A 27,858-nucleotide genomic window follows, 5' to 3' on the forward strand; every position below is an offset into this window, starting at 1 on the left:
TATTGCCAGAACTTTCACACTGACTAAGATTTATTTTCATTTTAAAGAAATCAACTGGGAAAGATCAGGTTCTACACATGATTGATGGCTGGACTGGCATTTCTCCGCCCAACGTCTTCCCTCCTCCCTTTCTCCTCCTTCCCTCCTCCCCCTGTCTACCTTCCTCCCCCTCTTTCCCTCCTTCCCCCTTCCCCCTCCCTCTTGTCTCATCACCCCCTCCCCCAGTCTCCCGGCGGCGGCCTAGCTCTTCCTTCCACTCCACTTCAGAAACACCAAGCGACTTTTCTTCTTTCCCACGCCAACACAGACACACAAAAACAGAACATAGACAGCCAGCGAGTAACTTCTTCTCGAACTCACAATAATGACATTTTCTCAGTTTTAACGATAATGGACGACGAAATAAGCAAGAAAGTAGGGCTGGTGAGCTGACTTTGCTTCGGATGGATTTTACTCGGGGGGGAAACAGGATAAAGTTTTATGTGCGTGCGTGTTTCAGCAAACTTCGACGCACAACTTTTCATTGTTGTCGTTTTCCCTTTCAGTTGGAGGAGATACCTAACTATATATATTTTTTACACCCGTATACAAATATTCATGGATTTAACTTTTTGGTTTCGTCGGTGTGTTTTGTAACTTGTTTTTCGATCCCAGAAGACGCAACAAGGAACGCGGGGGACAAGTCAAGATATCAGCTACCTAAATAGCTACTGTAGTTAGCTTAGCTACTGTAGCTAACAAAAATGAACAGTCATTGAATGCTTACTTTTGCGGGGTTTGCAATAACTATTCTCTTGTTTATGGGTTATATCTTTACTACCATTGGAAAGCGTGGAAATACAAATAATACAGTGTGCTAGCTAGGTAGCTACGTGTTTTGAGAGAGGGTTTTTGGAACTCTGGATATTTTCCCGACCGGAGTAAGTTAACTGTTAGCTAGCTAGCTAAAACAGTACTTTCACAGAAAGACGACACTGTTTCGAATTCCAAGATGCCGCAGCTGGATGGAGGAGGAGGGGATGATTTGGGGGCAAACGACGAGTTAATTTCGTTTAAAGACGAGGGGGAGCAGGAGGAAAAAACAGCCGAGAATGTGTCCTCTGAGCGGGACCTGGACGATGTCAAGTCCTCGCTGGTCAACGAGACGGAGAACAACAGCAGTTCGTCTGACTCCGAGGTAACTAGTTTGTCTACTTAGCTAATGTTAATGTGACTGAAGATTGAATCACTCTATAAACCAGTACAGTACTAACCGTTGTCTTCTAGCTACCAATGTAATGTGTTGTTTTACAAACAATGTTTGTCAGCAGGCAGGCAGTCACAGACGTCCCCAGCAGCACAGACCAGATTGGGAGAGCTATGTCAGGCAGAGAGAGTTCTTTGCAGAAGGTAACTAAAACTTTACAAACTCATAGTAAAACTATAACTGTAGCCCTCACTGATCCTTTATGAATGCTCCCCCATTTTCTCTTGTTCTCCTATGCATTCTTTCCTATCTCTTTTTGCCTCCCAGTCTCTATCTCCCTATTCATTTAAATAAGCTTTGTTGAAATGAGGTCATTTTACACCCCTTACAAGAAACAACCAAAACCCTCCTTTCTCCCTCATCCTATCCCCCCGCCCCCCTCCCCTCTCTCAATTCAATGAGCACTGTTGACCCCAGTCTATCCCCCAGCTCAGAGGAGGGAGTGGGTCAGCAATTGCTAAAGTTAACTGTGTCTGTGTGTCTGTGTGTGTGTCTTTTCCAGCTCTGAGACAGCAACACGACAGTGGGTTGTTCAAGGCATCTCCATATGCTGGCTATCCCTTACTGATGATCCCTGACCTGGGTAACCTAGCCAACCTGAGTCACCTGGGGAACCTTGGCAACCCCTACCTCTCTCCCGGAGCCCTCTCACCCGGCGCCAGGACGGTGAGTCAGTCACACATACACGAACATGCATTAAACACTCTCGCTCTTGAGTTTATATTTTTTGCAAGTGAGGCTGCTAGACTAACATACACCGCCACACCGCACAGAAATGTATCTAGTGTGTGATGTCTGGTGTGTGTTAAGGGACAGTGAACGATGAGTTCTGTGTGTGCTCTGACAATGAGCAGTGTAATGTGTCTCGTAGCGATTAATGGTGTTATGATAACACACTAGCGTTACGGCAGCAGGCAGGCCTCAACACTGCCCTGCTAAAACGCTGATGCAGGAATGTGTGCACGTGTGAGAGAGAGACACACGTATAGATGCTACAGTATTTCTGTCATCACCATCCATGCGTACCTAATGTTAGTTGTAGTTAACATAGTTTTTTTGTTTGCTTTCTGTATATTGGGGCCAAGGACCTATTTGGGTTTATCCACTAAGTCCTTTCTAATAAGACATAAAATCTTAGATCATAATGTTAGCTTTTTAACTCAGATGTGAATAATATTCCCTACGACATAACCGGCAGTAGCTCTTTTTCATGTGCGTTTACCCCCCCCCCACTCGCATACCCTGCCTGCCTCTACATTCCCCTCCCCAGGTATTAATGAGCTATTGTTGTCATGAGGAGGAGGAGGTGGAGAAGCTCAATTGACCTAATGTTGCTCTCCACAGGAGATCATTACCACACGCACACACAGTGGAGGTTCTGTTGACTTTAGTCAGCACCGTGGTTAATGCTCCCTCCTCATTAGATGGCATGTGTGTAAGAGATGCACGCCTCTCTGTCTGAGTGAAGATCTACATGCTAATGTAAACTGTACATTAGCTGAATCGTAGCACACAGCCATGTGTGCTGTCCAGCATCTACCCTCACCAAAATATGGAACAAAAACTCTAGGTGTATCCAAAACAGTAAGAGTGAAATCAGGTGCACTCTAGACCAGGACTGGAAGTTAAGTGTGTAGCGTTCCGTGATCGGGGCTTGATATAGGTGGACCCCCCCACGGATACTGTAACCCCAGGGAGAGTTGCTCTGGCCCCTTTCCTCTTTCAACACACGCTTTTGAGTTGGAGTTAGACAGCAGTGTTTGGGATGGATTCAGCCTTAGGTTGCTGATTTTACTCACTTGGTGAGCTTTCAACACACACACACACTTGGTTGTCAGTCACCCCTAAGCATTAGTGAATTTGTGGAGGGGATGTGGGGAGAGATTACTGACACTGTTCTAACACGTCTCGCTACCTCACTCTCTCTTTGTGAATGGTGTGTGCGCTGTCGACAGCCTTCTCTCCTGGTATTTTAAGTCCAGTGAGACAATGTGGAGTAAACACAAGCCAGAGGGCCTCACACTTTACATAAACACACTGCAACCTTTACACACACACACACACACACACACACACACACACACACACACACACACACACACACACACACACACACACACACACACACAGCGAGAGAGACAGACCATCTGAAGAGTGAACTCACATGGGACAATGAGGTCAGTTGCACAAAGTCTGCAAGGCTGTTTATAGTTAGTTTTTATTATAGTAGTTTATTTGAAAATGCCAACTTATCAAACACTCAAGGTAGTCAGATGATTTGTATAGTGTTTCAACTAAAAGGCAACAATTTTATTTTATATTCAAATACAGGTCTCAGAAAACCAAATAATATTTGAAGGTATTACAATATATGCAACTTATTTGAAAAATGTTTTTATGGCTGGCAAATATTTGTCAAAGAACCAAAAACTACAATAGTTATATTAGTCTAAATATATGATTATAAGCACATGGTCTGGAGGGAACCTGGATATCAAGCGTCCCACCTACTCAACAGCCAGTGTAATCCCGTGGCGCGTTATTCAAATTCCTCAAAAAATGCAAAAACTTCAATTTTTCAATCATATGACTATTTTACACCATTTTAAAGATAAGACTCTCGTTAATCTAACCACACTGTCCGATTTCAAAAAGGCTTTACAACGAAAGCAAAACATTAGATTATGTCAGCAGAGTATCCAGCCAGAAATATTCAGACACCCATTTTTCAAGCTAGCATATAATGTCACATAAACCCAAACCACAGCTAAATGTAGCACTAACCTTTGATGATCTTCATCAGATGACAACCCTAGGACATTATGTTATACAATACATGCATGTTTTGTTCAATCAAGTTCATATTTATATAAAAAACCAGCTTTTTACATTAGCATGTGACTAGCATGTGACTAGCATTCCCACCGAACACTGCCGGTGAATTTACTAAATTACTCACGATAAACGTTCACAAAAAGCATAACAATTATTTTAAGATTATAGATACAGAACTCCTCTATGCACTCGATATGTCCGATTTTAAAATAGCTTTTCGGTGAAAGCACATTTTGCAATATTCTCAGTAGATAGCCCGGCATCACAGGGCTAGCTATTTAGACACCCAGCAAGTTTAGCACTCACCAAAGTCAGATTTACTATTTACTATAAGAAAAATGTTACTACCTTTGCTGTCTTCGTCAGAATGCACTCCCAGGACTTCTACTTCAATAACACATGTTGGTTTGGTTCAAAATAATCCATAGTTATATCCAAACAGCGGCGTTTTGTTAGTTCGTTCAAGACACTATCCGAAAGGGTAAATAAGGGTGACGAGCATGGCGCAATTCGTGACAAAAAATTCTAAATATTCCATCACCGTACTTCGAAGCATGTCAACCGCTGTTTAAAATCAATTTTTATGCCATTTTTCTCATAAAAAAGCGATAATATTCCGACCGGGAATCTGCGTTTAGGTAAATAGACGAAAGAAAATAAAGCATTCGGTCGACTCGGGCACGCGCCTAAGCCCATAGTACTCTGATCGGCCACTTGCCAAAAGCGGTAATGTGTTTCAGCCAGAGCCTGCCTCGATATCGTTCGGCTTTTTCCCGGGCTCTGAGAGCCTATGGGAGCCGTAGGAAGTGTCACGTTATTGCAAAGATCCTCAGTCTTCAATTAAAAGAGCCAAGATGAAACACAATTTGTCAGACAGGCCACTTCCTGCATGGAATCTTCTCAGGTTTTGTTCTGTTATACTCACAGACACCATTCAAACAGTTTTAGAAACTTTAGGGTGTTTTCTATCCAAAGCCAATAATTATATGCATATTCTAGTTACTGGGCAGGAGTAGTAACCAGATTAAATCGGGTACGTTTTTTATCCGGCCGTGTCAATACTGCCCCCTAGCCCTAACAGGTTAATAAAGCCTACAATGAAAGGCCCACTAAAGTAAAAAAAACAGATTTTCCTGTTTTATATAGTGCCTTCAAAGTATTCATGCCCCTTGACTTGTTCAAAATTGTTGTTATAGGCTCAAAATAAAATAAATTCTCACCCATCTACACACAATATTCCATAATGAAATGCATATATTTTCTGAAATGTTTGCTAATTTATTAAATGAAACAGAAATATCTTAATTACAATACACAGTGCCCTCGGAAATTATTCATACTTTCACTTTTCCCACATTTTGTTACGTTACCGCCTTATTCTAAAATTGATAAAATAATTTTCCCCCTTATCAATCTACAAACAATACCCCATAATAACAAAGCGAAAACAGGTTTTAAGAAATGTTTGCAAATGTATAAAAAAAATACTGTATTTACTTAAGTATTCAGCCCCTTTCCTATGAGACTCAATTGAGCTCAGGTGCATCCTGTTTCATCCTTGATGTGTCTACAACTTGATTGGAGTCCACCTGTGGTAAATTCAATTGATTAGACATGATTTGGAAAGGCACACGCCTGTATGTAAGGTCCCACAGTTGACAGTGCATGTCAGAGTAAAAACCAATCCATGAGGTCAAAGGAATTGTCCTTAGAGCTCCGAGACAGGATTGCACCGAGCCAAAGATATGGGGAAGGGTACCAAAAAATGTTAGCAGCATTGAAGGTCCCCAAGAACAGTGGCCTGCATCATTCTTAAATTGAAGAAGTTTGCAGCCACCAAGACTCTTCCTAGAGCTGGCTGTCCAGGCAAACTGAGCAATCGGGAGAGAAGGTCCTCGGTCGGGGAGGTGACCAAGAACCCAAAGATCACTTTGACAGAGCTCCAGAGTTCCTCTGTGGAGATGGAAGAACCTTGCAGAAGGTCACGTATTTCTGCAGCACTCCGCTAATCAGGCATTTTATGGTAGAGTGGCCAGACGGAAGCCACTCTTCAGTAAAAGGCACATGACATCCTGCTTGGAGTTTGCCAAAAGGCACCTAAAGGACTCTGTCCATGAGAAACGAGATTCTCTGGTCTGATGAAACCAAGACTGGACTGTTTGGCCTGAATGCCAAGCTTCATGTCTGGAGGAAACCAGCCACTTCTCATCACCTGGCCAATACCATCCCTATGGTGAAGCGTGGTGGTGGCAGCATCATGCTGTGGGGATATTTTTAGTCAGGATCGAGAGAAAGCTGAACGGAGCAAAGTACAGAGATCCTAGATGAAAACCTGCTCAGGGCCTTAGTCTGGGGAAAAGGTTCACCTTCCAACGGGACAACGGCCCTAAGCACACAGCCAAGAGAATGCAGGAGTGGCTTCGGGACAAGTCTTTTAATGTCCTTGTCTGGTCCAGCCAGAGCCCGGACTTGAACCCGTTCGAACATCTCTGGAGAGACCTGAAAATAGCTGTGCAGCATTGCTCCCCATCCAACCTGACAGAGCTTGAGAGGATCTGAAGAGAAGAATGGGAGAAACTCTCCAAATATAGGTGTGCCAAGCTTGTAGCATCATACCCAAGAAGACTCGAGGCTGTAATTGCTTATAACAGGGAACCTTTTTTGTGGGATACACACAAGATACACAAGGTCTTGTGGCATATTTTGTTTAAACTATCCCAATTTTAGATTTCTTTTTAAATGTAATTTATTTAACCTGTTGAGGACAGACGTAACCCCGTTCTGCCTGCGGAACCCCTAGCCAATGGCATCGCACGGCGCGAAATACAAAACCAACTAAAATACCACAATTCAATTTTCTCAAACAATCAACTATTTTACACCATTTTAAAGATAAGACTCTCTAACCACATTGTTCGATTTCAAAAAGGCTTTACAGCGGAAAAAAAACAAATTATGATAGGAGAGTACATAAACTCAAATAATCACACAGCCATTTTCCAAGCAAGCATATATGTCACATAAACCCAAACCACAGCTAAATGCAGCACTAACCTTTGATCTTCATCAGATGACACTCCTAGGACATTGTTATACAATACATCCGTGTTTTGTTCAATCAAGTTTATATTTATATAAAAAATCAGCTTTTACATTACCATGTGATGTTCAGAACTAGCAACCCACGGAAAACTTCCGGTGAATTTACTAAATTACTCATGATAAACGTTCACAAAATACATAACAATTATTTTAAGAATTATAAATACAGAACTCCTTTATGCAATCGCGGTGTCAGATTTTAAAATAGCTTTTCGGCGAAAGCACATTTTGCAATATTCTGAGTACATAGCCCGGCCATCACGGCTAGCTATTTTGACACCCACCAAGTTTGGGGCTCACTAAACTCAGAATTACTATTAGAAAAATTGGATTACCCTTGCTGTTCTTCGTCAGAATGCACTCCCAGGACTTCTACTTCAACAACAAATGTTGTTTTGGTTCCAGATAATCCATACTTATATTCAAATAGCTCCGTTTTGTTTGTGCGTTCAGGTCACTATCCGAAGGGTGACGCACGAGCGCATTTCGTGACAAAAAAAATCTAAATATTCCATTACCGTACTTAGAAGCATGTCAAACGCTGTTTAAAATCAATTTTTATGCAATTTTTCTCGTAAAATAGCGATAATATTCCATTCAAAGGCTGAAGGAAAAAAGTGGAGTAGTCTCGTGAACGCGCCTATGTCTCACTGTCCCCAGGCTGACCACTCACAAACAGAGCTGCTGTACTTTTCCCAGAGACAGCAGACACCCCATTCCACTTTCTGGCGGCTTTAGAGAGCCAATGGAAGCCTTAGAAAATTTCACGTTACAGCACAGATGCTGTATTTTCGATAGAGATGCAACAGAGGGACAACAAATTGTCAGACAGGGCACTTCCTGTATGGAATCTTCTCAGGTTTTGTCCTGCCATATGAGTTCTGTTATACTCACAGACACCATTCAAACAGTTTTAGAAACTTTAGAGTGTTTTCTATCCAAATCTACAAATTATATACATATTGTAGTTTCTGGGCAGGAGTAGTAACCAGATTAAATCGGGTACGTTTTTTATCCGGCCGTGAAAATACTGCCACCTATCCCAAAGAAGTTAACCTTCAATTAACTAGGCAAGTCAGTTAAGAACAAATTCTTATTTACAATGATGGCCTAGGAACAGTGGCTTAACTGCCTTGTTCAGGGGCAGAATTACAGATTTTCTTACCTTGTCAGCTCTGTGATTCGATCTAGCAACCTTTCGGTTACTGGCCCAACGCTCTAACCACTAGGCTACACTAGGCTACCTCTCGCCCCAAATATCGTTGTGTGGCCCAGCCAGAGCCCGGACTTGAACCTGTTTGAAAATCCCTGGAGAGACTTGAAAATAGCTGTGCAATGGAATTGCAACCCTCTGCATGCACAGTGCATTCTTCCATCACATGTGCTGTGCACTCTTCCATCAAATGTATAGCTGATTCTCAAGATCTTGCACACTAATGAGATGCTATTGAGCCCACACTACTACACTGTCTGAGCCAAGGACTACATGCTTTCTGGTAAGTTTTGATTACAATACTGGGTAGGGTGAATATATTTTATATGACAGTGTTTAAATCATTTATAACTGAACAGTTTTTGCTCTTTAGTTTTTGCTACCATGTGCGATTTATCTTGCTTGAGCCTGCTCTGAGTGTTAATTCACCTGTTTCCGTACATGTTTCATCTTAAAACATTATCTTACAAAGGAGTTGTTTAATCTAACTGCTTAACTATTTATCTGTACATGGAATTGTATTTTATTTTTTACTAATTTTCTTCCTAATCTTTACAGGAAAATGCTGCGGGCACTATCTGATGTGTGGAAACATTTCACTGCAGCTAATGTAGAAGGAAAAGCTGTGTACATTTGCAAACACTGTGCCAAATCATTTGTGAAGAATGCAACAAAGATGCAGAATCATCTGGCCAAGTGCATAAAGTTCCCTCAGTGCTAACAACAAGCAACCTCTGACAAAAGTCCCTCTACTTCTATTCGCAGTGAAAATGATGAATTAGACACCTTATCGATAGCAACAGCTCATGGTTCTCCTGGAGTCAGAAGTTTTTTGACTCAATGGAGGAACGTAGTCAGAGAAATGCTGATGAATGTCTTGCGTGAGCTGTGTATGCAACTGGTTCAACTCTGCTCACAGGCAATGTGTATTGGAAGAGATTTCTGAATGTTCTTCGTCCAGCATACACCCCTCCAACCAGACATGCTTTATCTACTCATTTGCTGGATACAGAGTTCAAGTGAAGGTCAAGCAAATAATCGAGAAAGCAGACTTTATTGCAGTTATCTGATGGGTGGTCAAATGTTCGTTGGCAAGGAATAATTAACTACATCTCCATCCCTCAACCAGTATTCTACAAGAGCACAGACACACCGGTCTCTACATTGCAGATGAGCTGAAGGCAGTTATCAATGACCTTGGACCACAGAGGGTATTTGCACTGGTGACAGACAATGCTGCAAACCTGAAGGCTGCTTGGTCTAAAGTGGAGGAGACCTACCCTCACATCACACCCATTGGCTGTGCTGCTCATGCATTGAATCTGCTCCTCAAGGACATCATGGCACTGAAAACAATGGATACACTCTGCAAGAGAGCCAAAGAAATGGTTAGGTACTTGAAGGGTCATCAAGTCATAGCAGCGATCTACCTCACCAAGCAAAGTGAGAAGAATAAGAGCACCGCATTGAAGCTGCCCAGCAACACCCATTGGGGGGGTGGTGTCATCATGTTTGACAGTCTCCTGGAAGGGAAAGAGTCTCTCCAAGAAATGGCCATATCACCATCTGCCGATATGGACAGCCCCATCAAGTGGATCCTTCTGGATGATGTATTTTGGTTGAGTGGTAAGCAGCCTGAAACTCCTGAAACCTATAGTAGTAGCCATTGCACGGATTGAGGGAGACAATGCCATCCTGTCTGATGTTCATTCTGCTTGCAGATGTAAGGGAAGAAATCCATACTGCCCACTTCACTGTTGCTCCAAGCAGAGGAAACTGCAGTTCTGAAATACATCAAAAAGCGTGAAGACTTCTGCCTGAAGCACATACACACTGCAGAGAACATGTTGGACCCCAAGTATGCTGGCAAGAGCATCCTGTCTGGTGCAGAGATCAACAAGGCCTATGGTGTCATCACTACCTTGTCTCGCCACCTTGGCAAGGTTCTTGGCGGTCTGACGAAGTACACTTCCAAGCAAGAGCTTTGGGATGGAGATGCAATATGGCAGTCTTGCCAACATATCTCATTAGCCACCTGGTGGGAGGGACTTTGTGGATCTGAGGTTCTTTCCCCTGTTGCCTCCATCCTCCAAATCTCACCAACATCAGCCGCCTCAGAGCGCAACTGGTCCTTGTATGGGAACACACACACCAAAGCACGCAACAGGCAATACAAGGGTTGAGAAATTGGTGGCCATCCGGGCATATTTGAGGCTTTTTGAGTCTGACAACGAGCCTTCCTCAACAAGGTTGGAAAGTGACAGTGAAGAGGTCTCAGTCTGATGTTCAAGAGGTGGACATTGAGGAGGTCCAGGGAGAAGACATGGAAGCCTGAGAGGAAGACAACCAAAGCTTTGGTTTCTAGACAATCATTTTACAGATGTATGTTGAAGAAAATTTTGAGATGCGATGGATCATTAAATATTCCCATTTGTTTTTCAGTGAAATCATCCCATGTGAAGAGTCAACTAATTGAATTAAAGTTCAATTCATAACTAAATTGTTTTATTTCTTTTGGAAGGATTTAATCATTTGCAATTGTCTACTTATGATAAGGTAAAAGGTTTGTTTCTGTCTCCATATGAGATGGTAAATATATGCAATGCAAAAAACATCTACATTTAAATGGTATTAAAATTAATTCCCATTTATTCCCATGGAAAGTTTCCACCTCTGAATATCCCCAAAATGTGCAACCCTAGTCGTACCCAAGAAGACCAGAGGCTGTAATCGCTGCCAAAGGTGCTTCATCAAAGTGCTGGGAAAAGGGTCTGAATGCTTCAACATCAACAAAATGAAGGCGCTGATTGTAGACTTCAGGAGACAGCAGAGGGAATCTGCCCCCATCCACATCGACAAGGCCGCAGTGGAGAAGGTTCAAAAGCTACAATCTGAAATGGTCCACCCACACAGATAGTGTGGTGAAGGCGGCGCAACAGCTCCTCTTCAACCTAAAAGACCCTCACTACCTTCACATCCTGTCGGGCTGTGTCACTGCCTGGTACGGAAACTACGCCTAACATGACCGCAGAGCTCTCCAGAAGGTGGTGCGATCTGCCCAACGCATCACTGGGGGCACACTGCCTGCCCTCCAGGACATAAATAACATCCGGAGTCAGAGGAGGGCCAAGAAAATCAAGGACATCAGCCAACCGAGCTACGGCCTGTTCACCCCACTACCATCCAGAAGGCGAGGTCAGTACAGGTGCATCAAAGCTGGGAAAGAGACTGAAGAACTGTCAAGTAGACTGTTAAATAGTCTAGTCACCACTAGCCGGTAACCTGCCCTGAACTTTGGTCACTCTCGCTAGCCGGCTACCGCCCGGTTATTCTACCATGCACCTTAGAGGCTGCTGCCCTATGTACACCGAACAAAAATATAAATGCAACATGGAACAATTTCTACGATTTTACCTATTTACAGTTTATATAAGGAAATCAGTCAATTTAAATACATTTGTTACGCCCTAATCTATGGATTTTCCATGACTGGGAATACAGATATGCATCTGTTGGTCACAGATACCTTAACTAGGGGCATGAATCAGAAAACCAGTCGGTATCTGCTGTGACCACCATTTGTCTCGTAGTGCGACATCTCCTTTGCATGGAGTTGATCAGGCTGTTGAATGTAGTCCCACTCCTCTTCAATGCCTGTGCGAATTCGCTAGATATCGACTGGAACGTGCTGTCGTACATGTCGACACAGAGTATCCCAAACATGCTCAATGGGTGACATGTCTGGTGAGTGTGGCCATGGAAAAACTGGGACATTTTCAGCTTCCAGGAATTGTGTACGGATCCTTGTGACGTGGGGCCGTGCATTATCATGCTGAAACATGAGGTGAGGGCTGTGGATGAATGGCACGACAATGGTCCTCAGGATATCGTCACGGTATCTCTGTGCATTCCAATTGCCATAGATAAAATGCAATTTGTTTGTTATCTGTAGTTTATGCCTACCCATAACCTCAGCGCACCATGGGGCACTCTGTTCACAACGTTGACATCAGCAACTGCTCGCCAACACGGTGCCGCACATGCTGCGTGCCATCTGCCCCGTACACTTGAAATAGGGATTCACACTTCTCCCGCATTCTAGTGGCCGTCGAAGGTGAGCATTTTCCCACTGAGGTTGGACATGATGCCAAATTGCAGTCAGGTCAAGACCCTGGTAAGGATGACAAGCACACAGATGAGCTTCACTGAGATGGTTTCTGACAGTTTGTGCAGAAATTCTTCTGTTGTGTAATCCCATAGTTTCCGTTTTGCCAAATTCTCTTAAATGATGTTGGAGGCGGCTTATGGTAGATAAATGAACATTCAATTCTCTGGCCACAGCTCTGGTGGACATTGCTGCAGTCAGAATGCCCATTGCACACTCCCTCAACTTGAGGCATCTTTGGCATTGGGCTGTGGGACACAACTGCACATTTTAGAGTGGCCTTTTATTGTCCCCAGCACAAGGTGCACCTGTGTAATGATCGTGGTGGTAAATCAGCTTCTTAATATGCCACACCTGTCAGTTGGATGGATTACCTTGGCAAAGGAGAAACTCACTAACAGGGATGTAAACTAATTTGTGCACAGTTTTTGAGAGAAGTAAGCGCTTTGTGTGTATGAACAATTTCTGCAATCTCTTATTTCAGTTCATGAAACATGGGACCAACACTTTACATGTTGCGTTTCATATTTTGGTTTAGTGTAAGCACACAATGGCATGCTAATTTAAAAGATAGCTTGTCATTATTAGTCTGGTTCTGTATGGAATGCAGTACATTATGAGAGCGGTCTGCTTGGTGCGACCAAATCATTTGCTGGTGCCATCAACTGAAAACATTTGTTGCACCAGTGGGAAAAACTTTGTCTAGAGCCCTGCGGACATGGATGATTGACTGGCCCGGAAGGTTTCCAAAACCTCCCTGGGCCAGCAGGCAGTCCTGTATGTCGAGCCGTGTGCTGTTTACTCACCTTTTCATTTATGGTGAATAGCATTCACAAACCTATCACTCCTAGTTGAAGTGGAGGGAGGGGGGTGTTGGTGTGTGTGGTTTCTATCTTGGTGTTTTGTAAGAAGCAGTAAGTTTAGCCTCCAGCCATGCAGCAACATCATGATTGTACAGCAAACTACCGATTGTTCAGGGATAAAGGGAGTGAGAGAGGCAGAGTTGTGTAGGCTTCATCAGTATGGTATTTCTAACAGCTGGTTTCATTTAGAACTCACAGCCAGAACTTCCTGGGGCCTTAGAATGGGGGTATATGTGTGTGTACTGGAGGCTGGTGTGTGTGTGTGTGCGCTCAGCCCCACTCTCCCTCTCTCACTCACACACACACACAGGGCCTACACTTTCTCCGTGTGCAGTGAACACACTCCCTGCACAGGCAAACACTTATTATGTACTTGTGGTCCTCATTATTTGAGTTTTATTTGACCTGCCACACAATGGGACCCTTATTCATGACGTGCGTGTGCTCTTGTTTCTTTCCTCAACTGAAAGTCAGCGACTCGACGTAGCATGTTGGTCTGCTGTGAACATTATACCACAACCCTGACACACATTCCCCGACGCTCTCCCCTTTTCTACTCTATATTGCCATGTCCATTTTTAGCCCTATATCTTATCCCTTCTTCCTTCCTGTCTCACCACCTTGGGGTGGTGACTGACCGCTGAGCGGTTGTGCCCTACGTTAAAAGCCCGTGTGTGTGTGTGCACCCGCTGCTTTTCTAAACGAATGCGCTCCCACACATAAACCTTCATGCAGAGAGACGTACATCTGGAGTCTGACTGATACACTCACCAGATGTCTGCAGAAAGTAATCCGACCAGGACCCATGTGGAGAGTCATCGGAATTCACTTCTCGCTCTCACCTCTCACACTGTAATGCACTCACATCCTACCAGCTGTACCCATTTCATGATATGTTGTTTTGTCCATAAAATTACATTTTTTTTGTGTGGTGCTTAATTGTTCGCACGCAGTCTTTAAATCTTTTAATTCTCTCTCTCCCCATTCCTTTGTCTTTCTCTCTCCAGTATTTACAGATGAAGTGGCCCATGCTGGATGTTCCTGGAACCTCTGCTTTAAAAGACCCTCGCTCCACCTCCTCCGCTCACATGGTGGGTGTGTGTCTTAGGGCTGGTCGGTATACCGTATTTTACTATACCGGTATTGATGCATGGACCAGTTTAAGTTTTTACTTAACCTTCTATAACATTTTTTTCAATGTTTGGTTTGTTACATGTGATACGCTACTCCGCTGTGTGTAGCGTCCATTTAATATAGTTTACTCCGCAACTTGAGACGTCTCGCTCCTCTCCCTTTCTCTCTCTCCATGCCACTTTCTACACAGACCAAGCCCCCACCCCTGTCACTCAAGGAGCGTGCCGTTGTTGTGTTCAGTTTGCATGGCCAATGCAGCACATGCAACAAGATGCTGATTTCCAGTTTACTAAATATAAATCTACAAGCGTTCTATAATTACACTTTGTTTGTGTATCTTACTGTCTGCAAACAGCGAGTTTGTCTTAGCATGTTGTGGCAAAAATGTATTGTTTTTGAGACTAACGCTAATCATAGTTAGATGTCTGGCTAACTAGCTAGCTAATAAATCTACTGAGTCAGAGCAAATGTAGATAGCTAATATAGCCTTGTACTAGTGATGGTTGGTGTAGGCCTAAATCAGCATGTTTCTTCAAAATCAAAGGGCAATAGGCAAAGCATGAATGTTAGCTAACCTCTCTGGGCTAGGCGGGACGAATTCGTCCCACCTACGTAACAGCCACTTTAAGCCTGTTGCGCGATTTTCAAAACCTTAAAAATCCTATTACTTCAATTTCTCAAACATATGACTATTTCACAGCTATTCAAAGACAAGACTCTCGTTAATCTAACCACACTGTCCGATTTCAAAAAGGCTTTACAACGAAAGCAAAACATTAGATTATGTCAGCAGAGTACCAAGCCAGAAATAATCAGACACCCATTTTTCAAGCTAGCATATAATGTCACATAAACCCAGAAGACAGCTAAATGCAGTACTAACCTTTGATGATCTTCATCAGATGACAACCCTAGGACATTATGTTATACAATACATGCATGTTTTGTTCAATCAAGTTCATATTTATATAAAAAAACAGCTTTTTACATTAGCATGTGACGTTCAGAACTAGCATACCCCCCGCAAACCTCCGGAGGAATTCGCTAACATTTTACTAAATTACTCACGATAAACGTTCACAAAAAGCATAACAATTATTTTAAGAATTATAGATACAGACCTCCTCTATGCACTCGATATGTCCGATTTTAAAATAGCTTTTTGGTGAAAGCACATTTTGCAATATTCTAAGTACATAGCCCAGGCATCACGGGCTAGCTATTTAGACACCCGGCAAGTTTAGCACTCACCATAATCATATTTACTATTATAAAAGTTTGATTACCTTTTGTTGTCTTCGTCAGAATGCACTCCCAGGACTGCTACTTCAATAACAAATGTTGGTTTGGTCCAAAATAATCCATCGTTATATCCGAATAGCGGCGTTTTGTTCGTGCGTCCCAGACACTATCTGAAATGGTAAATCAGGGTCGTGCGCATGGCGCAATTCGTGACAAAAAAAATCTAAATATTCCATTACCGTACTTCGAGGCATGTCAACCGCTGTTTAAAATCCATTTTTATGCCATTTTTCTCGTAAAAAAGCGATAATATTCCGACCAGGAATGTCCATTTAGCTAAACTGAGGAAAGTAAACAAAGCTTTCGGTCGACGCGGGCACGTGCCTGAGTCTCACAGTACTGTAACCAGCCACTACCCAAACGCGCTACTTTGTTTCAGCCAGAGCCTGCAAAGCCACGATTCAGCTTTTTGCCGCCTTCTGAGACCCTATGGCAGCCGTAGGAAGTGTCACGGGACAGCTAAGATCCTCACTCTTCAATAAACAGAGACAAGAAGAACGACACCTTGTCAGACAGGCCACTTCCTGCCTGAAACCTTGTCAGGTTTTTGCCTGCCAAATGAGTTCTGTTATACTCACAGACACCATTCAAACAGTTTTAGAAACTTTAGGGTGTTTTCTATCCATATGTAATAAGTATATGCATATTCTAGTTACTGGGTAGGAGTGGTAACCAGATTAAATCGGGTACGTTTTTTATCCAGCCGTGTCAATACTGCCCCCTATCCTAAACAGGCTAAATGACGTAGCTAAGATAACATTTTAATGTAACCGAAGGTTATACGGTCCCCTAGGAAACACTGACCAACACTTTGGTTCCTACCCTGTCACAACTACTCCGTCTTTTTTTTATTTGTCATGTCAAACACTGTATTCGAAGTGCCCACTTATATTCTAACTTTATAGAATTAGAATAAACAAATCAAAATGTATTTGTCACATGCTTTGTAATCAACTGGTGTGGATAAACAGTGAAATACTTACTTACCTTGCTATTTCCATGATTTGAACATTTCCCCCAAGTGTTTTGATCTAAATCGCAATTGCAATATTTGTTTAAAAAAATACGGCCTAGATCTTTGCCCATATCGTGCAGCCCTATGTGGCAGTGTGGAAATTGTCTCAAATGAGTGTAGGAAATGGATGAAAATACTGAAATTTGAAAAGTATAAAACATTCAGAAGAGAGAGAGCCATTGAAATCACTTAGAATAATCTATTTGTTTCCACCTTATCGTCATGCACTCCTTACCCATAAAGCAAATGTGGAGCGTTTTATTGTTCAAAAACATGAAGGAAAAAGGAAACCACACACTGCTCTTGATAGTATCACTGATATTTAATAAGCTTAAGTATGGCCCCACCCACATCCGTTCCATGCATGGAAAGGGGTTGGAGGCAAAGGAAAAATAAATAAGTGCTACCAAACATAACAATATGCATTTCACAAACATCTTATTTATACACTTTTGTAGTGTTTGTGAAATGCATATTATGTTTGGTAGCACTTATTTATTTTTCCTTCCTGATTTAAAAAAAATTCACAAAAGCTCTGACGAAGGCCGTGAGGCCGATACGTAAGCTTATTAAATATCAGTGATACTATCAAGAGCAGTGTGCGGTTTCCTTTTTCCTTCATCCTGTTTCAACTGTTGCCAGGCACCTGCAAAAAGATTGCTCAGATGTGCGAGTGCCTTTTTAATATTGTTCAAAAACATAAAATACCACCACACTGAAAAAATATTGTGATATATTTTTGCCATATTGCCCAGCCGTTGTGTGTGCGTGCTTCACAATCTAGCCACCATGCAGTGACAATGGTCGGAGCACAATTGGCCCAGCGTCGTTAGGGGAGGGTTTGTTCCGGGTAGGCCCTCATTGTAAATAATTTGTTCTTAATGGACTTGCCTAGCTAAGTTTAAATAAAATTAAAACATCCTGACTGACATCTAAAAGGCCAACTGTTGCTCAAGCTAGCTTCTTGCTAAGTATCTGGTCTTTCTTACAAAACTTACCTGAGTATGTAACCCTGCACTGCTAGTATAAGCCATTTAGATTGTCTCCTAGAGTGCTCCCGCCCCCCATGCGCACACACGCACAAAGCACTCAGGTGACCTGACTCCTGACCTCCTTCACCCTCTCCAGGCTTACACACACACCCTCCTGACCTCCCTCAAACTCGCTGCAGACAGACACTGGAATGTTCAAGCTGAATAGTGTTAATCCGCCCGGAGACACAGGACTTTCACACCTCGGTGTGTGTGTGTCTATAAGACCGGTGGAGTGAGTGTGTATGAGATGAGCGGGATTGTGTTCCTGTGTGTGTGTGTGTGTGGAAAGACCTGCTCTGCCATGGAGGACTGATCCCCTGTCATTGATAGTCAGACTGAGAGGCCCTACCCAGAAACAACCCTAGCCCTTAGGCTCATGTGTAGATTTTAAGGCATTGTACAGTAGGGCTGGGAATTGCCAGGGACTGGACGCTACGATATTATCACGATACTTAGGTGTCAATACAAAATGTATTGCGATTCTCACGATACTGATTTATTGTGATTCAATGTTCCAAACATATTGCTTACTGTATGTCTGCTGTAGAGGGACGAGAGTCATGAGATAACAAGTTCTGGTCAGTCATGTAAAAAAAAAAGTGGATTCCTATTTAAAAAGATGGAGCACAGGCAAATAATATTGTGATATTGTCAAAACTATATGATGTATTGTCAAAAATAATATCCCGATATGCATGCGCAATGTAGTGAAAATTCCACCTTGGGGAGAAACTGTTAATCCTTGTGACCAGAAACAGTATGAACTTTCCTCTGTTCCTAATCTCTTGCTCTCATCCCTCTCGCTCTCTCCTCTCTAGTCCAATAAGGTACCAGTGGTGCAGCACGGTCATCTGCCCCCCTTCTCTCCCCTCCTGTCCTACAGTCCAGACCCCTTCCCCCCGCGGACACCCCCTCCTCACCTCTCACCTGACACAGGTATGGAACCTCCTCATCCTTCTCGCTAGTCTCTCTGTAACAATGGATGTGTGTGTGTGTATATATGTGTGTGTATACATACATACATGCATACAGTTGAAGTCGAAAGTTTACATACACTTAGGTTGGATTCATTAACTTGTTTTTCAACCACTCCACAAATTTCTTGTTAACAAACTATAGTTTTGGCAAGTCGGTTAGAACATCTACTTTGTGCATGACACAAGTTTATTTTTCCAACAATTGTTTACAGACAGATTATTTCACTTATAATTCACTATCACAATTCGTGGGTTAGAAGTTTACATACACTAAGTTGACTGTGCCTTTTAACAGCTTGGAAAATTTCAGAAAATTATGTCATGGCTTTAGAAGCTTCTGATAGGCTAATTTACATCATTTGAATCAATTGGAGGTGTACCTGTGGATGCATTTCACGGCCTACCTTCAAACTCACTGCCTCTTTGCTTGACATCATGGGAAAATCAAAATAAATCAGCCAAGATCTCAGGAAAAAGTTGTAGACATCCACAAGTCTAGTTCATCCTTGGGAGCAATTTCCAAATGCCTGAAGGTACCATGTTCATCTGTACAAACAATAGTACGCAAGTATAAACACCATGGCACCACGCAGCCATCATACCGCTCAGGAAGGAGACGCATTCTGTCTCCTAGAGATGAAAGTACTTTGGTGCGAAAAGTGCAAATCAATCCCAGAACAACAGCAAAGGACCTTGTGAAGATGCTGGAGGAAACGGGTACAAAAGTATCTATATCCACAGTAAAACGAGTCCTATATCGACATACCGCTCAGCAAGGAAGAAGCCACTGCTCCAAAACCGCCATAAAAAGCCAGACTACGGTTTGCAACTGCACATGGGGACTAAGATTGTACTTTTTGGAGACATGTCCTCTGGTCGGATTAAACAAAAATAGAACTGTTTGGTCATAATGACCATCGTTATGTTTGGAGGAAAAAGGGAGAGGCTTGCCAGCTGAAGAACACCACCCCAACCATGAAGTATGTGGGAGGCAGCATCATGTTGTGAGGGTGCTTTGCTGCAGGAGTGACTGGTGCCCTTTACAAAATAAATGGCATGAGGTAGGAAAATGGTGTGGATATATTGAAGCAACATCTCAAGACATCAGTCAGGAAGTTAAAGCTTGGTCGCAAATGGGTCTTCCAAATGGACAATGACTCCAAGCATACTTCCAAAGTTGTGGCAAAATGGCTTAAGGACAACAAAGTCAAGGTATTGGAGTGGCCATCACAAAGCCCAGACCTCAATACTATAGAATATTTGTGGGCAGAACTGAAAAAGCGTGTGCGAGCAAGGAGTCCTACAAATCTTACTCACTTACAAGTTAACCTTTTTTGGCGCATGAACCACTAGCGGGACACCTACGACAACATCTGGTGAAATTGCAGAGCAGAAAATACAAAAATCGTAATATAAGGTGTCATACATAATTTAAAGCTTAACTTCTTGTTAATACAACCGCGTTGTCAGATTTCAAGGCTTTACGGCGAAAGCATACCATGCGATTATCTGAGGACAGCGCCCCACACAAATACTTTTTCAACCATCACAAATGGTGGTTAAATAAATCACTTACTTTTGAGGATCTTCCTCTGTTTGCAATCCCAGGGGTCCCAACGACACAATGAATGGTCGTTGTGTTCGGTAAAGTCCTTTATTGATCTCAGTAATCCACTTGTTCAACATGCATACAAACGAATCCAAAGAGTTACCAGTGAAGTTCGTCCAAACAAGTCAAACGATGTTTCTAGTTAATCCTCAGGTACTCTAATATCTAAATAAACGATCATATGTACAATGGAATGTTCAACAAGACCACTTTTCTAATGAGACACCTTGTAGTTCTTCCAACTACTTGTTCATTTTTCAAAAAACAAGCCTGAAACCCTTTCTAAAGACTGATATCTAGTGGAAGCCATAGGAACTGCAATATGGGTCCTATCTATTTCTATTTCCCATAGGCAAGCACTGAAATGGACTCTGACCTCAATTTAATATCCGGATGGATTTTCCTCGGGTTTTCGCATGCCATATCAGTTCTGTTATACTCATAGACATTGTAACAGTTTTAGAAACTTCAGAGGGTTTTCTATCTAATGCTACCAAGTATATGCATATCTTTGCTACTGGGCCTGAGTAACAGCAAGTTTACTTTGGCCACGTCAGTCATCTGAAATTCCGAACAAAAACCACTCTCCAAAACAGGTAAAACAATTTAAAGGCAATGATACCAAATACTAATTGAGTGTATTTAAACTTCTGACCCACTGGGAATGTGATGAAAGAAATGAATGATACTCTCGACTATTATTCTGACATTTCACATTCTTAACCTCTATGGGCTAGGTGGGACGCTAGCGTGCCACCCGTGGTGCACTCCATCAACAGCAGGTGCATTTCAAGAGCGGCAAATTTGAATCCAAATAAATGTCAAAATTAAAAATTTTCAAACATACAACTATGTTACACCATTTGAAAGATAAACATCTCCTTAATCTAACCACGTTTTACGATTTCAAAAAGGTTTTACGGCGAAAGCATAAATTTAGAGTATGTTAGGACAGTACATTTACAAGAGTTGTGTGTAATGTTTTGTCAAGTCAAAGACAGGGTCACCAAAACCATAAAACCAGCTAAAATGATGCACTAACCTTTTACAATCTCCATCAGATGACACTCCTAGGACATTATGTTAGACAATGCATGCATTTTTAGTTCTATCAAGTTCATATTTATATCCAAAAACAGCGTTTTACTATGGCATTGATGTTGAGGAAATCGTTTCCCTCCAATAACCGGCAGTCAAGTCAGCATCACAAATTAAATAATTAAAATTAGAAAACATTGGTAAAATATTATATTGTCATTTAAAGAATTATAGATTTACATCTCTTGAACGCAATCAACTTGCCAGATTTAAAAATAACCTTACTGGGAAATCACACTTTGCAATAATCTGAGCACTGCGCCCAGAAAAATACGCGTTGCGATACAGACTAGACGTCATGTTGGGGAGATCTAAAATCGAAAATACTATGTAAATAATCCATTACCTTTGATTCTCTTCATCAGATGTCACTTCCAGGTATCACAGGTCCATAACGAATGTAGTTTTGTTCAAAAAAGCTCATCATTTATGTCCAAAAATCTCCGTCTCGTTAGCACATGATGTAAGCCAGCCGGACTTCTCGTCATGAACGAGGGGAAAAAATATATTTACGTTCGTTCAAACATGTCAAACGTTGTATAGCATAAATCATTAGGGCCTTTTTTAACCAGAACATGAATAATATTCAAGGTGGACGAATGCATACTCTTTTATAACGTATTGGAACGAGGGTACCCAACATGAACTCGCGCGCCAGGTGTCTAATGGGCCATCATCGTTCCATGGCTCTTGTTCGGTCAGATCTCCCTCCAGAAGACTCAAAACACTTTGTAAAGGCTGGTGACATCTAGTGGAAGCAATAGGAAGTGCCAAAATATTCCTCAGCCCCTGTGTTTTTCAATGGGATAGGTTTAAAGGTAATACAACACATCAGGTATCCACTTCCTGTCAGAAAATGTCTCAGGGTTTTGCCTGCCAAATGAGTTCTGTTATACTCACAGACACCATTCAAACAGTTTTAGAAACTTTAGGGTGTTTTCTATCCATATATAATAAGTATATGCATATTCTAGTTACTGGGTAGGATTAGTAACCAGATTAAATCGGGTACATTTTTTTTATCCAGACGTGCAAATGCTGCCCCCTAGCCCTAACAGGTTAAAATAAAGTGGTGATCCTAACTAACCTAAGATGGCATTTTTACTAGAATTAAATGTCAGGAATTGTGAAAAACTGAGTTTAAATGTATTTCGCTAAGGTGTATGTAAACTTCTGACTTTAACTGTGTGTGTATGTATATGTGTGTTACTCTTTCTCCGCTGTCCTTCTCCACCCTCTCCAGGTCTTCCCCGCACTCACCACCCAGCAGAGCTCTCCCCCTACTACCCTCTCTCTCCTGGAGGCATGGGACACATGACACATCCTTTGGGCTGGCTGTGAGTCACACACTCACATTCACCATCTTGTGATGGACACAATGATTGTTTAGTTTATTTTGCTAACAATTTCTAGCCGAACGAATGCTGTTGCAACACAAGTGACACTGTTTCCCCTCTCTCTCTTTGTTTCCAGGCCGGGCCAGTCTATGTACGGTATTCCAGCGGGGGGGTTTAGACCATCCTACCCTGCAGCTCTCGCCATGAACTCTTCTATGTCCAGGTACAGCTCACCTAATCACTCTCACACATCCATGTATTACTGCTTTGGAGACTTAGTACTATAGAGACTGGACTTATATTTGTAAAGCAAGGGCTCTCAAACTGTTTGTGGCCTGGACCCTTTTGAAATAGAAAATTCATCAGGGACCCCCTCATAATTTAGAACAACTTGAGTGAGATAAAAATAGCATAGAAGGATTTTTACTATGACTTCGGCAGTGCGTGGCCGGACGAACCAAGTGTCGGGCCCTGGGAAAGAACATTTTTAAAGGCCTGCCTTTTGGCATCTGTGAGAAAATGTTGCAGTGTTCAAGCTAATTTTCTACACAATTTGTCATGGGGCAGAGATTTATGTTGTTGCCGCATTAAAGCTAATATCCTAGAATTCTACACAATTTGCCATAACGCAGAGAGAAAACGTAGCATTCTTTTTTTTTTTTTAAGCTTAAATTAAATACAAGAAGTATTGAGTTGGATAATGGGTAATTGGTGGAGTGCTGTGGATACCTATATCCCCCTGTGAGCCTCCCTGGTCCATGTTGCCCAGGGTTAACCTCTCTAGGGGAGGTGGGACGAAATGGTCCCACACTATTCAACAGCCAGTGACAAATCAGAGTGCCATATTTTAAAACCACAAAATGTCAAAGTTCTCAAACATAATTCAAAGTTCTCAAACAGGACTATTTTACACCATTTTATAGATACACTTCTCCTGAATCGAACCACATTGTCCGATTTCCAAAAGGCTTTACAGCGAAAGCAAAACATTAGATTATGTTAGGAGAGTACATGGACACAAAAAACCACACAGCCATTTCCAAGCAACTAGCATGCATCACAAATACCCAAAACACAGCTAAAAGCAGCACTAACCTTTGATCTTCATCAGATGACACTCCTAGGACATTATGTTATACAACACATGCATGTTTTGTTCAATCAAGTTCATATTTATATCAAAAACCAGCTTTTTACATTAGCATGTGATGTTCAGAACTAGCATACCCACCGAAAACTTCCGGTGAATTTACTAAATTACTCACGATAAACGTTCACAAAATACATAACAATTATTTTAAGAATTATAGATACAGAACTCCTTTATGCAATCGCTATGTCCGATTTTAAAATAGCTTTTCGGCGAAAGCACATTTTGCGATATTCTGAGTACATAGCTCGGCCATCACGGCTAGCTAATTTGACACCCACCAAGTTTGGGACAACCTAAACTCAGAATTACTATAAGAAAAATTGGATTACCTTTGTTGTTCTTCGTCAGAATGCACTCCCAGGACTTCTACTTCAACAACAAATGTTGTTTTGGTTCCAAATAATCCATAGTTATATTCGAATAGCTCCGTTTTGTTCGTGCGTTCAGGTCACTATCCGAAGGGTGACGCACGAGCGCATTTCATGACAAAGAAATGCAAAATATTCCATTACCGTACTTAGAAGCATGTCAAACGCTGTTTGAAATCAATTTTTATGCGATTTTTTTTTTTTTTTTTTTTCTCGTATAATAGCGATAATATTCCAACTGGGCAACGTTGTATTCATTCAAAGGCTGAAAGAAGAAAATGGACTAGTCTCGTGAACGCGCCTCTGTCTCACTGTCCCCAGGCTGACCACTCACAAATTCGCCTGCTGTTCTTTGCCCAGAGACAGCAGACACCCCATTCCACTTTCTGGCGGCTTTAGAGAGCCAATGGAAGCCTTAGAAAATGTCACGTTACAGCACAGATGCTGTATTTTCGAAAGAGATGCAACAGAAGGACAACAAATTGTCAGACAGGGCACTTCCTGTATGGAATCTTCTCAGGTTTTGGCCTGCCATATGAGTTCTGTTATACTCAGACACCATTCGAACAGTTTTAGAAGCTTTAGTGTTTTCTATCCAAATCTACTAATTATATGCATATTCTAGTTTCTGGGCAGGAGTAGTAACCAGATTAAATCGGGTACGTTTTTTATCCAGTCGTGAAAATACTGCCCCCTATCCCAAAGAAGTTAACAACATCAACTGAAGATTAATACAATTGTATTGCTCCCTCGACTTATTATACGAATCCCTTGGTCAAAATGTGTTTCGTCGATTATTAGTAATATTCATTAAAAAAATATATATTTATTGATCATTATATTTTGAGCTCTTGCCCCGGACCCACTTTGCAGTTCCTGCGTGGACTTACTTTGAGAACCTCTGCTCTAATAAATACAATCATGTCATTTCAAATGGTATTTATGCTTTATGGACCTGTGTGTGTGATTGACAGCTTGGTGGCCAGTCGTTTCTCGCCCCACATGGTCCCGTCCCTGCAGACGTCTGTCCCTCACCCTGCCATCGTTTCCACGGCGATCAAACAGGAACCAAGAGACGGCAACCGTCACGGGTAAGCAAACACGCACATCTTTCTATCACACACATGTTAACACCTCTTGCTGACTCACTGACTGTCTCTGGTGTGTGTAGGTGTGGCGTATCCATGGGGGACAGAGAGAAAGAGGAGGAGAAGAAGCCCCATGTGAAGAAGCCTCTGAACGCCTTTATGCTGTACATGAAGGAGCAGAGACCCAAGGTGGTGGCAGAGTGCACGCTGAAGGAGAGCGCTGCCATCAACCAGATACTGGGACGCAGGGTAAGTGGCAGCGTGTGCTTGCACACTGTCTTTCTTTGGAGGATTATACAATGGGTGTGTTCATACTGAAAACTCTTGTCGATGGCCTATGCTCCAGAAGGGAGTATGTGTTAACCCTGTGTGTGTGTGTCTACAGTGGCACTCTCTATCTCGTGAGGAGCAGTCAAAATACTACGATATGGCCCGCAAAGAGAGACAGCTACATTCCCAACTCTACCCTGGATGGTCAGCTAGAGACAACTACGTAAGTACTATAGTAAACATTTTGTAGTGATTTGATTGGTTGCTTTGAGAGTAAGTGTGATTGGTTGCTGTGAGATGGAGGGTGTGATGTGATTGGTTGTTTGTGTGCAGGGGAAGAGAAAGAAGAGGAAGAGAGATGGCAGGCCAGAGACTGCTCCAGATGGACAAATAACACACACCCAGTCTGCTGCTCCAGAGGGTAAGCGACCTCCAAGACCAGAGAATTATGAGAACATGAGAAGTGACCAAACTATATATTTTTTTACATTACTGGAAACTAACGGCAAAGACTGATCAGTGTTTTATTTTGTCTCTCCAGAGCACTTCTCTCCACAGCCCAAGAAGTCATGTGTGTCGTATGGAACTCAGGAAAGGCCCAGTGTTTCTCACACACACCTGACACACACACACCTGTCCCAGGCTAGTCCCGCCTCCTCCCTGGACTCTCCAGCCACGCCCACCACTGCTCTGGCCTCCCCTGCTGCTCCTGCACCCACACACACTGAACACACACACTCTCACTCTGAGCACACACATCCCGAGCAGGTCCAGCCGCTCTCCCTCACCACCAAACCCCCTCGCCCACACTCGCACAGGGAGACACATGGTCAGACTTACACCCACATCCAGTCGCATACACACCCACACTTGTTCACTCACACACACCTGCCCTTCACCACTAAGACTACTTCATCTCAATCCTCTTCCTCTCATCCCCCCTTTTCTCCCCACATGAGCTCATCCAGTAACCAGACTCCGCCGCTCCTTACTGGACCAATCCCCTTCGCCTCTGGCTTAGCCCCTACCACCTCCATCCACCAATCGACGATGAGCTCCCATCATGCCATGCTCCAGTCCCAGCCTCTCTCCCTTGTCACCAGAAATAATCATTGAAACCCAAAGACGCTAACCACAGATCTAGGATACAATTTTGCTATGCCCAGTCCTAACCTTAAGCATTACGCTACCCCTAACCACTGATCTAGGATCAGATTTTCCCTAACCGTAAGCATTACACTACCCCCAGATCCTTTATGCAGTCTATCCATATTCATGGATGGGATGAAAAACTATCTGACCCTGTATCAGTGGATAGGAGAGTACTCTACTCTACTCTGGGCAGGGGTGAACGACTCCTTGCGGGTTTTAGCTCCAGAGCAGCAATACACCCAATTTGAAGTGGTTTAAATGAAGATCATGATTAGTTGGTTAGCTGAATCATGTGCTGGGCTGGGGGAAAAGCCTGCAATAACCAATAGCCCCTGTTGCCTTCGGATTAGGATCAACTCTTTCCTACTCTTTTTATTTTTTTGCTTATTTTTTGTTGTTTGTAAATAAACTTTTTTTAACCTTTTCTAGATAGTAGAACTGGTTTTATATTAGTATGAAAAGAAAACAATTATTGGTCAATATTTGACCACCTCTTTTTTTAACTTGTCGTCATGAAACCAAGCATATTTTTAGTCATTGTAGAATATTACCTTTTTTTGATGAATTTGTCCAATTTGTTACTTGTATGAAATACAAAAATGTAAAGGCACATTTTTTAAAGAAAAATAGATCAAAGTAATAATTTCTGTCTTTGGTAATGAGTGCAGATCTGTTCTCCCTCCCTCCCCTATTCTTTTATAAATCCCCCCTCTCCTGTATGACTGAGTCTTTGTTGATAATAAACACCTACTTATTTCTGAAACGTGTCTTTGTCCGTATCTGTGTGTTTCTGTTCCTGTGTGGTCTTTGCCTTTGGTAGGATGGTCTTTGATATGAACTCAAGGCAACTTCAATGGATCTCATCATTGAAGCTAGTCGTTTCTTAACAAACAAATC

At 42.4% G+C, this 27,858-nt stretch overlaps 1 protein-coding gene across 2 annotated transcripts; it reads left to right on the forward strand.

The window, feature by feature from the left end:
• Positions 1-215: 215 nt before the first annotated feature.
• Positions 216-27,724, forward strand: tcf7l1a (transcription factor 7 like 1a). Of its 2 annotated transcripts, none has more exons than XM_014128276.3 (12): positions 216-1,177; positions 1,308-1,389; positions 1,749-1,912; positions 14,432-14,515; positions 18,728-18,845; positions 22,837-22,930; positions 23,067-23,153; positions 25,426-25,542; positions 25,623-25,788; positions 25,925-26,032; positions 26,143-26,230; positions 26,351-27,724. In XM_014128276.3, exons 1-12 carry the CDS (start codon positions 992-994, stop codon positions 26,923-26,925), a joined length of 1,869 nt encoding a protein of 622 aa, XP_013983751.1. In that variant the 5' UTR covers positions 216-991; the 3' UTR covers positions 26,926-27,724. The 2 variants fall into 2 exon arrangements, with proteins under 2 accessions (XP_013983751.1, XP_013983752.1); XM_014128277.3 differs by having other exon boundaries at positions 1,311-1,389.
• The last annotated feature ends 134 nt before the right edge of the window (positions 27,725-27,858 follow it).

This window comes from Salmo salar, chromosome 11 (genome assembly GCF_965601325.2).
Source record: "Salmo salar chromosome 11, fSalSal1, whole genome shotgun sequence".
In the NCBI taxonomy this organism is placed as follows: Eukaryota; Metazoa; Chordata; class Actinopteri; order Salmoniformes; family Salmonidae; genus Salmo; species Salmo salar.